The following is a 14,946-nucleotide window of genomic DNA, read 5'->3' as shown; positions in this document are numbered from 1 at the left end:
CATGAATTTCATACTTTGAATTTATTTGAATTTGGATATAATGCAATAGAAAATTATGTTAAATTTTATTTAAATTTATAGAAATTCAAATTTGAGTCATGGGATTGCTCCCAATTTAAGAGTGTTTCGTGTATTTGATAGTTTAAAATGGAGATCTTAAATTTGAATGTGTGAATCTAAATAAAAATAAGTGCAAAATTATACTGAACTAATTGATCACTTTCTTGCGAGTTTAAACTCCCAATCACAGCTAAAGACTCCACTTGCCAAAGCTTAGTGGGTACTACTTTCCACACCATACATCAACTGATTCGGTTGCTCATGTGGTCCAAGTATGATGTCTCTCATGGAATGAATTGAAGTAATTTAAAACATAATAGTAGTATCAATACTAGGGTACGTACTACAGGTATAATCTTGCTCTTTGTTGGATAAATTATGGCTATCTAAACCACTTTCCTTCCTTTTCCTCCTATTTTATTAGGATTCATTTGATCAAGAATTTTACTTGTGAAAAGAAAAGAAAAGAGAAAGGAGGAGAAAATTCATTTTCCAATTGTACTTTCTTTCTATATTAAATACTATTGAAAATGAAAGTTTGTTTGAATATGATTAAAAATATTTAAAAAAAAAAATCAAATATTAATTATGAGTAAAATCAAAATTTTGTTCATAGATTTGATGTATTTTTTATTTTATTTTTTTTACTTTTTTCTTAATAATCAAATTTGAAAATGTAAATCCTTGATATTTTCCTTTCATTTCCTTATTGTTTTTCAAGTAACAAATGGAAGTTTAGGGTGGGGGGCAATTTTACTGGTTTTTTGAATTGGGGAAAGTGATTGAATTTGTTTGGCCATTGTACAGAGGATTAGCAGCAGAGTAATGAGAATTGAAGATTTTAAATTCAGATTAAACAAAACCAGATTTAAGTCTGTAAGCCAAAGAAAGAACATATATATAATTAATTAACCACTAGAAAGAACCTAAAGAGAGATAATTGGAGATTTTAAAGTTAAACCTTGATGGGAAGTAGAGAGGGATTTTAAATGGGTTACTTCTTTAGTCCATAGTTGTAGGACATTGTGTAATCAAGGCTTTGTGGGTGGTCTAGGAGAGATTCTTGCTGGGTGTATTTGATACCAAGCTGACTTGGGGTCCAAGGTTGTAAGGTGCGCGTGCCATAGAGGTGGTCTAGGCCCTCAAGGGCCATGCTCTCTTGCTGTTGCCTCAAGCCATCTCTCTCTCTCTCTCTCTCTCTCTCTCTCTCTCTCTGTTTGAGTTTGCTTGTGGTCGATAGCTTAATTAGAGTAGAGATGGCTGCTTTTGAGAAGAGGACAAAGGAGCCAAGTGTTAGGTGGCAATGGCAACCCACGCACATTAATTATAAATAAATGGGAGCTAGCTACTTAGGCAAACAAGTGCAGTAGTAGCTACAGTACGCAAAAAAGTTTCCAATTTGGAATTAGAGTTCCCAAGTTAGGGGAGATCGAGATGGATACGGGATGGGTAAGGATCAGAATTGTTGCTTCTTCATGGGTTCATCTCTTATTTCTGCTCACTACCTTCGCCCAAAGTGGTATTGCTGCAATTCACAGTACTCAAAACATTGATAATGTCACCTGCAGTACTACTTCCTCCTCAACCTCAACTCCTCAGGTAATCCCACAAGGACATGAGGATTATCATGTGAAAGGCATTAGAACAAACACTTCTCACAACGTTAGTAGCAGCAATAGTACTACTGCTGAAGTTGTAAGCAACAGCAAGAGTAGCAATGGCGGCAGTGGTGGCAGTGGCAGTTTTGAGTGGGGATGGGGCGGCGGTGGAGGAGGCGGAGGTGGAGGTGGCGGTGGTGGGGGTGGAGGAGGAGGAGGTGGCGGTGGAGGTGGGGGAGGCGGATGGGGATGGGGCGGTGGTGGGGGAGGTGGGTGGTGGAAATGGGGGCGTAGGAGCGGTAGGAGAGGGGGTGGGAGAGTGTTCAACCGCAACAATGGAGGACACCATGGGACCAGGAAGAGGGTGTTCCACAGAGGAGAGTACAGGGTAGGAGAATATGGGGAGTGCATGGAGAGAGGGCGGTGCAAAGGGATGAGGCTGGACTGCCCTCTCCACTGCGGCGGACCTTGCTTCTATGACTGCCAATATATGTGCAAGGCTCACTGTCAACGCTAGCTACCTCCGTACCTTGCCTGCTTCATTCCCCTACTAGCCTAGCCAATAATCCCAATTCCCTCGCCTTCCACAATTTCTTTAATTATGTTCATTTGTCGTCATTGTTCATTGTAACGAAAAAACTTTGGAGGACCTTTTTTTTTTTTTTAGTGGCTTCGATCTTCTATTCATGGGTTCTTGATTGTGTCATATTGTGCATGAACTGTTGAATTAAAACCTTGTGTCCTTAATTGAAACATGCATTCATGGGGTGGGTTGAGTGGTGGATATGTGTTTCAAATTGCTCTCTCTTGTGGTCGTGTAAGAGCATGCACAAGAAAAAATGATCGAGTTCATCAAAAGAAAAGTGCACTTACTACACAAGAAGAAAATAATTAAACAATTTTTTTGGGACTTCCCCGAAGCCCAAAAAAAATTACATATCATGTTTTAGCAATTAATTTGGGGTTATGTAACTACATATTTAACAGTCAAATTTGTTTTTGATTTTGTTGTTACTTCACAACTATAAATAGGCTGCGAACGAATCAATCCCTTGTGAACAATAGCTTTTTAAATTTGTTCATTGAATAAACAATTAATTTAAACCCATTTTGAGATTTATTTAGTTAAATGAGTCTCATTTATGCTTGTTAACAACCCATTAAAAATCACTTGCGCTTGTCTATAAACTCGAGTTACAACCTAAGTTCCTTGGTATACTCATTTAAAGGCTTGAACAAGTGAATCGATATAAGTTTAAAGTAATAACTCAATTAATCTTATTATTTTTTAGTCTACACCTCACTCTTTGTCCATTTTGCAAATTCATAATTTGATAAACCTTGTCGTAACATCCCGAAGAAAGGTCCGGAATGGCGAGAAATAATAATATTGAAAGTTCAATGGAATCGTCACTAACCTATTATTTTCTTATGTGCGATTAACTCACTTAAGTATTACTTGTTGATTGGTCATTAGACTAATCTTAGGCCAAAGAATTAATAATCTCTGTTTACTTTTACCAGAGTTAGGGTCGAGAGTTCAGTTATGCAAGTAGAAGGTACTAGCACCCCCTACACACCCGTTCTACAAACGATACCTAATTAATTATGAATTATTCTTAAATTGAATTTAATGGTCTTTAATTAACTCATTAAAAATATATTATTTTTTTTTTAAAAAAAAAGAAATGTGAAATAAGGTGCGATTTAGGAATGTTTAATAAAACCTCCAAAGGAGGAGATCTTATTATATGAACCTCCGTCAAAACTAATATAGGTGAGATTTGAAATACCTCTTTTGTAGAGACCTATAGAATTATGGTAATTAAATAATAAAAGAAAATAGAAAGTGAAGGAAAATTCTAAGAAGGTCAGTAGTGTAAAAACCCAAAAAAAAAAAAAAAAAAAAAGAAAAGAAAAGAAAAATTAATTAAAATTAATTTTTTTTATTTTTTTTTAATAAAATATATTATTAATAATATTAATTAAATATTATTATATATATATATATATATATATATGTTAACCACCTGAAGCTTCTTGAAGCTTCAGGTGGATTTCTAAAGTTTAATTCACGCGCCAGTATGATTTAATTCATACTATTCTTCTTCTTTTTCTTCTTCTTCTTCTTCTTCTTCTTCTTCTTCTTCTTTATTCATTCATTTATTTATTGTTTACTGCAACTCTCAGAACTCTCTCTCTCTCCTCACGTTCTCTCTCTCTCTCTCCTCGATTTCGTGACGGATTTTCGCCCAATCGAAAATCCAAAGATACCACTGGACTCCATTCGCCGCTGCCGTCATTTCTACTGGAGCGGATCGGTGGTAGGAGCGGCGTAAGCGTATTCCCTGGGGTAAGCCATTTTTTCCTTTTTTCTTTAATTTCTTGCAAAATATAAGCCCAATTGACGAACGGACGTCACCACGAGAATCTAGGGATGATTCTCTACAAGTCTAGTGGGACGGAATTCTCGTGGGAGTGTCGGGCCAAAACCCCAAATTTGGGGTGCGGCGATTATTAAGGGGCTTATTTTTAATTAGTTAGCATTAATTTAGAAATACTAAAATATTAAGCATCTGAAACTGAAGTAGGATTTCTGAAATTTAGGGCTTGGGTGAGCGCCGCGGGTATAATTTTGAGACCCGCAGGCAAAATTTGGAAAATTAAGTAGGGATATTAAATAATAGTTTAAATATTAATTTGAGGTATTTGGAGCCTAAGGAAGGCTAGATGAGTATTATTTTGGAGAAATAGATTAATTAATCTAGGGAAAAGTGTAAATTTCAGGAGTTGAATTTCGGGCGCTAAGGGCATAGGATTTGGGTCCTAAGGAATTTCTCAATAGCCAGGTAAGGAAATAAACTAAAACAGTAATTTTCCATACAAATTATTATTGATTATGAGTAAATTTATTTTCAGAAAAACATATGTTATATTGTGTATTTCGAATGAAATGTACGATTGGGAAAATACTGCTATGATGATTAAAATGTATATGTATGTATGAGATGTAAGAAATTCACGATTTTAGGATATGAAGTATGACTTTTAACAGCATATGTGTGGCATGAATATTATTTTATGTGAAATGTATTATGATGTGAAAGATTTTACGAACCAAGCATTTATGGAAATATGAGTTATGTTGTGATAAATGATGTATTTTCAGTATATATATACCTGAAACAATTTTGGCGCGAGGCCATATATTTATGTTATCGGCACGAGGCCATATTTATATTATTGGCGCGAGGCCATGTATTTATGTTATCGGCACGAGGCCGAATCTATGCTATCGGCACGAGGCCGTATTTATATTATTGGCGCGAGGCCATATTTACTATGATTTTGGCGCGAGGCCATATGTATGATTTCGGCGCGAGGCCGTATCTATGTTTTCGGCACGAGGCCGTAATGATGTTACGTATGATCATGTATTATATGTTTTCACAACCAGGATGTTAATTTAGTTCAGACCAGGAGCTCGGTAACGTAGCTATGGGTTCATTTTGGCACGAGGCCTTATTAGTGCTACCGTCCCACGAGGGGATGGGAGATGGATAGTCGATGTGGCTTTCAGTAGAGTGTGGACGTCCACCTGGCAGTCCGGACCAGGGTGTGGCGGGCTCATCGTACTTACAGACATATTTGATTCGGCAGTGGTCGGCCAGCCATTGTCGGGTCCCACCTTTGGGCTGCACAACCCGTCATGGGGGGTAATACATGACACCAGCTAGCTATTCATCCTGTGTTTATTTTCAGTACTACAGTTATAACAAATGATTTTATGTATGATATGAATTATTAACAGATGTGAAAATATATGTTTACCCAGTACGATATGATGATGTTTATGAAATTATGAAATGTACTATATACGTATAAATGCATTAAATATTCATGTTGCCACACAGCTGTATTTAGTTTATTTTCCCTTACTGAGAAGTGTCTCACCCCCAATATTATTACATTTTTCAGGAGTCCCTGAGAGACCGGCGGGTCAAGGCCGCCGTTGAGATTAGTGAGATTACCCCGTGAGGAGGGTAAGATTTTGTACTACGGTTAGAATTATTTTGTGTTTGACCCTAGAGATATTTTGATGTATATGAGGATGTATAGTAGTACAGTATCATAATGTTATAGAAAGCTCTGGTATTATGTTTTATGATTGGATGTTTGAGATTTTCATGTTTACTGCTGCTAGGTTTTCCGCTGTGTTTGACAGGTGTCCCCACTACCCACGGGTTCGGGTTGACCATTTTATTTATTATGTGATATTTTATGTTAAGAAATTGAGGGACGTTACATTTGGTATCAGAGCCTAGGATACTAGGTTCTGTAGACTCTAGAGTGCAGCAGTATTAATACCAGAGTATAGGATAAGGGAACTTGAGGTTTGGTTTTGTAGTCTAGATGCAGGACTTCCGTGGTGGTTTGTATGATTTTCCTGGGGTGACGATTTCAGGAAATTCATTGTAAACTATCGTCGGGTTGGGTATCTAGATTTCAGGATTGAACCTTGAATTAAGATCAAGAGTGACGAGTTAATTAGGAAAATATACCATATGAGCTGAGTGATATGTATAGAGAATGAGGTTTTGAGTTAAGTTATTTCTTCTTTCAGGATGGACCACGGTGGAAATAGTGCCCACGCCAGTGGGAGTGAGGGTGCTGGACCCTCAGGCGCTGCGGGTAGTGATTCAAATGCAGTCTTACGCAGCGTAGCACAGCAAGTTATGGCAGAAATTGCCAGGAGTTCGAGAGAACAGGGTGGTCCGTCTGTAAGCCACAGTTGTACGATTGAGAAGTTCATAAAGATGAATCCTCCAGCTTTCTCAGGAGGAACGGACCCTGCAGTCGCTGAGAATTGGGTACAGGAGATGGAGAAAATATTTGCAGTACTACAGTGTTCAGAGGAGCAGAAGGTGTTGTTTGCCACCTACAGACTGACTGGAGAGGCCGAGAGATGGTGGTCAACAGTGAGATTGTTAGAGCAGCAGAGGACTATACCTGTAGAGATGACTTGGGAGCGATTTAGAGAGATATTCTTCGACAGGTATTTTCCAGCCTCTTCCAGGGAGGCTAAGATTACAGAGTTCCTGAATCTGAAGCAGGGACAGCTGTCAGTACAACAGTACGCGGTGAGGTTCATCGAGCTATCTCGTTTCGCCCCGTACATTATTCCAGATGAGACGAAGAAGGTACGACAGTTTGAAAGAGGCTTAAGGAGAGAAATTTACAAGCAGGTATCGATATTGAAGTTGCAGGACTTCACCGAGTTGGTTGACCGAGCCACTATAGCAGAGATTGGTGAGCGATTGGAGGCTGAGGAGCAGAGTTAGAAGAAGAGATCTATACCTTCTGATTTCCAGCAGGGAGCCGACCGTGCCGCGTGGAAGAAAGGTGGCTATTATAGGGACCGGAGACAGAAGACTGAGAATCGCGGTTTCTAGGGTGCACAGCCATCTCCCGCTTGCCCATCTTGCAGGAAGAGACACCTGAGAAATTTTCAGTACTACTCAGTTCATTTAAGGTCAGATTTAGTATTATATGCAAATATACTTGAGTTTTGTGAAGTAAAATTTGAGAATTATATTTTTAGAAATAGGGTGTTTTGGGACCCTGCAGATATGGGTTGGGAACCCCAGTGGGTATTTTTAGGAGCCTAGGTAAATTATAATTCAGAAATTTACGAGTATGTAGGCTCGAGGAAATCTAGTTGATTTATTGGAAATATGCATATGTGTATTGTTTCAGGATTTTTGGGAATAGTACGCTGTGAGGATTAAGTTGGAGGCGAGCCTTCGAGCCAGTTAGGTAAGGGAAATAAGTTATGCTAGGAATTTTAGCAAGTTTACTAGAAAATTATGTGTATATATATATATGTTCAATTTTTCCAAAATATGAGTTGTATTATTTGTGTGGCCTGAGTAGATATTTGCCTGATACAGAATCTACATAGTTTTTTAGAATATCATAATTTATAGTGTATATATATATAGACAGATATATTTACCACACAAATTTTTATCAGACATATATTACAAATATTTTACATACTAGTATTTTACAGTAATTACAAAATGTCATGTTTTCCAAAACCATAACACTCAGACATTACAGATTATTCAGTCAAATATTACAGTCAAACATACAATTATTTTATTCAGATATTACAGTATTTACAAATCATATTTATAGTGTTATGGTTATTTTGAGAACATGATAAAAACAGTAGGGTAATTATAGTAATAGTATATACAGTATCAGATCCCTGATGAATTATTTCAGACAGATTCAGTCAGCAGAGCACCCTACCGTTGCTATTTTCAAATCTGAGTGCAACCACATATCTCAGATAGTATGTGGATTTGGTCAATCGTGCCTATGGAGAGTTTGCAGTCTCCCTAGTATTCTAGGTTGAGGAGGCCGGTATGACGAGGTAGTTACCAATTCTGTGCCTAGGAGAGGACGCGGTTTGGCTAGGCTGAGGATTGGTAAAGTATAGTTGACTTAACCTGGTAGGCCAACCAGGATTAAGTCCCGCCTACGATCCGCACAACCCTGTTATGAGGGGTTAAATCATGACATACAATTTTCTAGGGGAAAAATATTAGTTATGTATATGTATGTAGATTTACAGAATTTTCAGCAGATATAGTATAATATTAGAAGTATGAAAAGTAGAAAACTCAGATGATACAGTTATACTTTAAACTATGATAAATTTGAGTTATACTTTATATTGATTTACCAGCTTATACAGTTTTAGATATTGTCATTATAGTATTTATGCAACTCGGTCGCCACACACTAGTAAAAGCATATTTCCACTTACTGAGCGTTGTCTCATCCCAGCGATTTAACATTTTTCAAGTGAACCAGTTAGGCAAGCAAATCAGGCTCACAAATAAAGAAATATTTTATTTTATCCTATTTATAGGGTAAGCGTGTTCAAGGGATTACATTTTTTAGTAGATGATACTGGGGTGATGTGTAATTATATATACATATATATGGTTTAGAAACACTGAATTCTGGTATTGTAAATATGGATGTATAACTTTATGTTTTCCGCTACATAGGTGTGTTGGTTTTTGTACAGGTATACCTTAGTGTCATCTGGGCCCTGAGATGTTATAGCAGGTAGTACAGAGGTATCAGAGTAATTTATATTTTATATGAAAAAAAATAGTGTAATATTTGGGTCGTTACAGTTTGGTATAAGAGCCTAGGTTATTAGCTTCAGTAGACTCTAGAGTACAGCGGAAAACAATATCAGAATATAGGAATAGAGTTTGGAGAAAGATAGAACAGAGTATCAGTGAATTAATGTTGGGGAAAATAGGATGAGAATTTAGGGTTCTGTTCTCCGATTTGGAGGTAGAGTCTCGGGGTGGTTTCTGTGATTTTCCTGGAGTGACGATTCCAAGAAAACTATAGTAAACTATCGACGATTTCTATTTCCATACAGCAGGGCCAGACCCGAAATTAGTGATAAGAGGTAAGGGGTATTTTAGTTAGTATAATATTTTAAGGTTCGAATTCTCATAATAATTTGGTAATATTGTAGGATGGACCCAGGAGGTAGTAGCGCTCATGTTAGTGGCGATGATGGAGCAGGGTCTTCTGGTGCAGGAGACGGGGATTCAGATGTTATGTTAAGTAGTGTGGCTCAGTAGGTTATGGCTGAGATTGCCCAGAGCTCCAAGGAACCGGGAGGTCCATCTACAACTCAGGGGTGTACAATAAAAAAAATTACAAAGATGAACCCACCAGCATTTTTAGGGGCGGCTGATCCTGCAGTTGCAGAGAACTAAAGATAGAGAAGATTTTGACAGTGTTTCACTACACCGATGAGCAGAGGGTGCTTTATGCCATGTATAAGCTAACAAGGGAGGCTGAGAGATGGTGGACGACCACTAGATTAATGGCGAAGCAGAGATCAATTCCAACGCCGATGACTTGGGTCCGATTCAGGGACATATTCTTTGAAAAATATTATCCTGCCTCAGTCAAAGAGGTTAGAGTACAAGAGTTTCTGAGCTTATCCCAAGGATCGATGACAGTCCAGCAGTATGCGGCGAAATTTATTGAGTTGTCACGTTTCTACCCTTATATTGTTCCAGATAAAGCTAAGAAGGCCAGGATGTTTGAGAGGAGTCTGAAGCGAGATATATATAGACAAGTGGTAGTACTGAGGATACAAGATTTTTTAGAGCTGGTTGACAAGGCCATAATAGTAGAGGAGGGTTTGCCTAGAGAGACTGAGATATAGAGCTAGAAGAAGAGGGCCGCATCTTCGAGTTTTCTGGCGGGTTCTAGCCGAGGCCCTTGGAGAGGGGGTAGATCTAGTGGGGGTTATAGGAAGACGGTATAGCACAGTGGATTTTAGGGTGGGCAATCTTATTCCACTTGCCCTAGATGTGGATGGAGACATTCGGGTGAGTGCTGGCTAGGGGAGAATGTCTGATGCTATCGTGGGAGGCCTAGTCATATGGATCGATCATGTCAAGGATTGCCGGACCTAGGCATCAGCTCCCAGACCATTTCAGGGTGGTTATCAGGAGCCCCATGGAGGCCAGGAAAGGATCACTACACCAGTGAGGGTCTATGCATTGATACTGGGTAGCATCGAGGTAGCTAGAGACGTAGTTATAGGTACCTTTACCGCTTTTTTTGTATAAAGCTGTTGTTTTGTTTGACACAGGTGTCACTCATTCTTTTATTTCGCCGGGGTATGCTAAATTGACTGGTTGTGAGGCATAGTTGTTAGATGTCGAGTTGGTTGTAGCTACGCTGAGTGGGTCAGTGGTAAGGTGTAGGAAGGTACTTAGGGATTTTCCTATGGCCATTTGAGGAAAAGTACTTCCAACTAATCTTGTGATATTAGATATGCTGGGTTTGATGTAATATTGGGTATGGATTGGTTGGCAACTCATCATGCTAGTATTGATTGTCATTTGAAAGAGGTAATTTTCAGACCCCCGGGTGAGCAAAAATACAGATTTATTGGGTCACATGTGTGTGCCTCGCCACATCTAGTGTTAGCTATTCAGGTGAGGAGATTGCTACAGGGTGGTTGCTAGGGGTATGTTGCCTACATAAAGGAATTGTCAAAAGAAGAATTAAAACAAGCTAATATTTTAGTAGCTAGAGAATTTCAAGATGTTTTTTTGGAAGAATTGTTTGGCTTACCACCAGACCAAGAGATTGAATTTACCTTGAATCTACTACCAGGGTCAGCACCGGTATCTAAAGCACCTTAACGAATGGCTTCAGCCGAGTTAAAGGAACTGAAAGATCAGTTACAGGAATTGCTGGATAAAGGATTTATCACGTCTAGTGTGTCGCCCTAGGGAGCACCAATTCTATTCGTGAAGAAGAAAGATGGGACCATGAGGTTGTGTATAGATTATAGGGAGATAAAAAAATGTATAGTTAAGAATAGATATCCTCTTCCCAGGATTGACGACTTATTTGATCAGCTCTAGGGGACCCAGGTCTATTCTAAAATTGACTTGCGGTCTGGTTATCATCAGGTGAAAGTTAGAGCAGAGGATATTTCATAAACAGCATTCTGAATCAGATAACGGCATTACAAATTTTTGGTGATGTCGTTTGGGTTGACTAATGCACTAGCAGTATTTATGGATTTAATGAATCGGGTGTTCCATCAGTACCTGGACCAGTTTGTTATGGTTTTCATTGATGATATACTAGTTTACTCGAGAAGTTTTGATGAGCACGAGCATCATTTGAGGCTGGTGTTGTAGACATTAAGAGAAAAAAAGTTGTACGCAAAATTCAAGAAATGTGAATTCTCGTTAAGACATGTTACTTTCCTTGGGCATGTGATCTCTGAGGATGGTATATCGGTTGACCCAAGTAAGATAGAAACAGTGTTAAGTTGGGTAAGGCCAGGAAATGTTTAGGACGTCAGGAGTTTTATGGGTTTGGCAGGCTACTATCGACGCTTCGTAGATGGTTTCTCCAGATTATCAGATCCACTAACATGACTCATGAGGAAAAAAGTGAAGTTTGATTGGACCAATGATTGTGAGCAGAGCTTCCAAGAGTTAAAGCGGTGGTTGGTTTCAGCACTGGTACTGGCTATTCCATCAGGGGAAGATGGATTTGTGATATACAGTGATGCATCTCTGAAGGGTCTTGGGCGTGTGTTAATGCAACATGTAAAAGTCATTGCCTACGCATTTAGACAGCTTAAAGAATATGAGAAAAACTTCCCTGTGCATGATTTAGAATTAGCTGCAGTGGTTTCTGCTTTAAAGATCTTAAGGCATTATTTATATGGTGGAAAATGCGAAATCTTCACGAACCACAAGAGCTTAAAGTATTTCTTTACCCAGAAAGAGCTGAATATGAGGCAAAGAAGGTGGTTAGAACTCATTAAAGATTAAGACTGCACAATTAGTTATCACCCAGGAAAAGCGAATGTGGTAGCAGATACTCTGAGAAGGAAATTAGGGGGACCGACACTGACAGTTATAGAGGTTCAGTATCTGATCCTGATGGATCTGGAGAGACTTGGTGTAGAGTGGGTAGAAGATAATCCTCAGACATTTATTGCCAACCTGGTTGTATAGCCTATGCTATATGAAAAGATTAAAGCTACTCAAGGAAATGACGCAGAATTAGCAGAGGTAATAGTCAGTGTACATGATGATCAGGGAGAGGATTTCGGTATATCAAATGATGGAGCTCTGCAGTTTCGTACCAGACAATGTGTTCCTACAGATGCCAAGATCAGGAGAACTATATTAGAGGAGGCTCACAGATCCCTATACACCATACATTCAGGTAGTACTAAAATGTATCAGGATCTACAGGAATCCTTTTGGTGGAGCGACATGAAGAAGGATATTACTGAATTTGTAAAGCAATGTTTGACAAGCCAGCAGATAAAGGTTGAGCACCAGAGACCCGTAGGGTAGCTGCAGCCACTCTTCATTCCAGAGTGGAAATGGGATCACATCTCTATGAATTTTGTTACTGGGCTACCACCAGTGCGACAGGGGTTGAATGCTATTTGGGTGATCGTTGATCGTCTAATGAAGGCTGCTCACCTCATCCCTATTAAAGTTAGTTATTCACTAGATAGACTGGCAAAAATATACGTTTAGGAAATAGTTCACGCCTATGGTGTGCCGGTATCCATAATCTCAGACCGAGATCTCCAGTTTACTTCACGATTTTAGAAAAGTTTTTAAGAGGCTATGGGAACACAGTTAGCATTCAGCACTACTTTTCACTCTCAGACGGATGGTCAGATTGAGAGGACGATCCAGATATTAGAGGATATGCTTCGTGCATGCGTGCTGGATTTTGGGGGTAGCTGGACCTAGTTTATGCCGTTGGTTGAGTTTGTTTACAATAACAGTTATCAGGTCGGCATCGGCATGCCACCTTACGAGACACTTTATGGTAGGAGGTGTCGTTCTCCTCTTTTCTGGGACGAAGTAAGCAAAATGCAAGTTTTGGGTCCAGAGATGGTGTAGCAGGCGTATGATAAAATTTGACTAATTAAAGAAAGAATCAGTAAAGCTTAGAGTTGGCAGAAGAGCTACGCAGACACATGCCGCTGGGAGTTAGAATTTGATGTGGGGGGATTGGGTATTCTTGAAGGTAGTTATAAGATTTGGGAAGAAGGGCAAGTTGAGCCCTAGGTATATTGGCCCTTTTGAGATACTCGAAAAAGTTGGGTCAGTTGCCTACAAGCTAACTCTGCCACTAGCTTTGTCTAGAATACACAATGTATTCCATGTGCCCATGCTAAGGAAATACGTCCCAAACCCGTCCCACATAATCAGTTATGCAGAAATAGAGCTTAGAGACTCACTAACCTATGAGCAAGCACCAGTACAGATCTTAGACCGAAATACACAGGAATTGCGCACCAAGAAAATTCAGCTGGTGAAAGTTTTGTGGAGAAACCATGCTATAGAAGAAGCTTCGTGGGAGCTTGAGGAAGAAATTCAACAGAAGTACCCACACTTATTTAATGAATTATAGTATTAGTCAGAGTTGTTTAAATAAAGACAAAATTTGTTTAGTATAAAGTGATACATATATGGTCGAGTTGATCAAGGAGAGAATTAAGGCAGCTCAGAGTTGGTAGAAAAGTTATGCTGATACTCACTAACGAGACCTAGAGTTCGAGGTAGGAAGTATGGTATTCTTGAAGATCGCTCCGATGAAAGGGGTGATGAGGTTCGAAAAGAAATGGAAGTTAAGTCCTCGATATATTGGGCCTTTCGAGATCCTAGAAAGGATAGGTTCGATTGCTTATCGAGTGGCTTTATCCCCAACATTATCCAGAGTCCATGACAAGTTTCATGTGTCAGTACTGAGGAAGTATGTGTCAGATCCATCACACATATTGAGTTACGAACCTCTAGAGATCAGTGATGCTTTATCATATGAGGAGGTACCAGTACACATATTAGTTGGAAAGTTCAGTACTTACGGACTAAGGAAATACCGCTAGTGAAGGTATTATGGCGTAACCATTCAGTGGAAGAAGCTTCATGGGAACTAGAGTGAGAGATACGCGAAAAGCACTAGTAGTTATTTTATGGTACGTAAGTATGTATAGTTGTAGAGACCCAAACCCATAAAATAAATAAGAAAAGGGTAAAAAAGGAATTACAGCAAGGTTTGTCGACGAAGGCAGTATGTTCGTTGACGAAGTCCCTTCAGTTCTTTGTCTCCAAAATTCAAAGCATCATCGATGAAGAAATACCGAACGAGCCTAAGAAAATATCCGGATGGGGTTCATCGACAAAGGTAGAGTTTCGTCCACGAATTGAGTAGCTGGCGTCGACGAATTTTGGTTGCTTAAGGGTTAAGAAAACCCAAAAGCTCTCTCTCTCTCTCTCTCTCTCTCTCTCTCTCTCTCTCTCTCTCTATCTAGAACCAGCGAGTTCTCTCTCTTTCTCTCTACGATCCTTAGCCGTTCATTGTCTGTTTCTACGATCGGAAGTTTCTATGTGGATCAGGGAAAGAAACTCTATAGTTAAAGTGGATCAGATCATTGTTTTGAATATTTTTGGGATTGTCCCTAAAATCGAGGTAAGGATCTGATTTCTTTTCTGATTCGGTAGTTATGTAGTAGTCGATATTATAGTAAAGTATCGTTCTTCAATTTTTAGGTTTCGGGGATCCCAGATCATTGTTTTGGACCGATCTGTTTGTGTTTCTATTTTCAGGAAGGTAAGGGAATTTGTTTACATCAGTCTTTTTATAAAACTAAACCGCTAAAAAGTTA

General features: G+C 39.1%; 1 protein-coding gene across 1 annotated transcript; it reads left to right on the top strand.

Annotated features, from left to right (window-relative positions):
• Positions 1 to 1,494: 1,494 nt before the first annotated feature.
• LOC131162859 (uncharacterized) lies at positions 1,495 to 2,207 on the top strand. The gene is made up of 2 exons (XM_058119463.1): positions 1,495 to 1,977; positions 2,020 to 2,207. Exons 1-2 carry the CDS (start codon positions 1,495 to 1,497, stop codon positions 2,173 to 2,175), a joined length of 639 nt encoding a protein of 212 aa, XP_057975446.1. The 3' UTR covers positions 2,176 to 2,207.
• Positions 2,208 to 14,946: the final 12,739 nt, after the last annotated feature.

Source organism: Malania oleifera, chromosome 8, assembly GCF_029873635.1.
Source record: "Malania oleifera isolate guangnan ecotype guangnan chromosome 8, ASM2987363v1, whole genome shotgun sequence".
Taxonomy (NCBI): Eukaryota; Viridiplantae; Streptophyta; class Magnoliopsida; order Santalales; family Ximeniaceae; genus Malania; species Malania oleifera.
The sequence above is the reverse complement of the archived record's forward strand: the minus strand, read 5'-3'. Positions and strand labels throughout refer to the sequence as shown.

Excerpts from the sequence above, each read along its gene's own strand:
- LOC131162859 (XM_058119463.1), top strand. The coding sequence starts at position 1,495 with ATGGATACGGGATGGGTAAGGATCAGAATTGTTGCTTCTTCATGGGTT. Across the intron at positions 1,978-2,019 it reads GTAGGAGAGGGGGTGGGAGA|AGGGTGTTCCACAGAGGAGA; the intron begins GTGTTCAACCGC and ends GGGACCAGGAAG.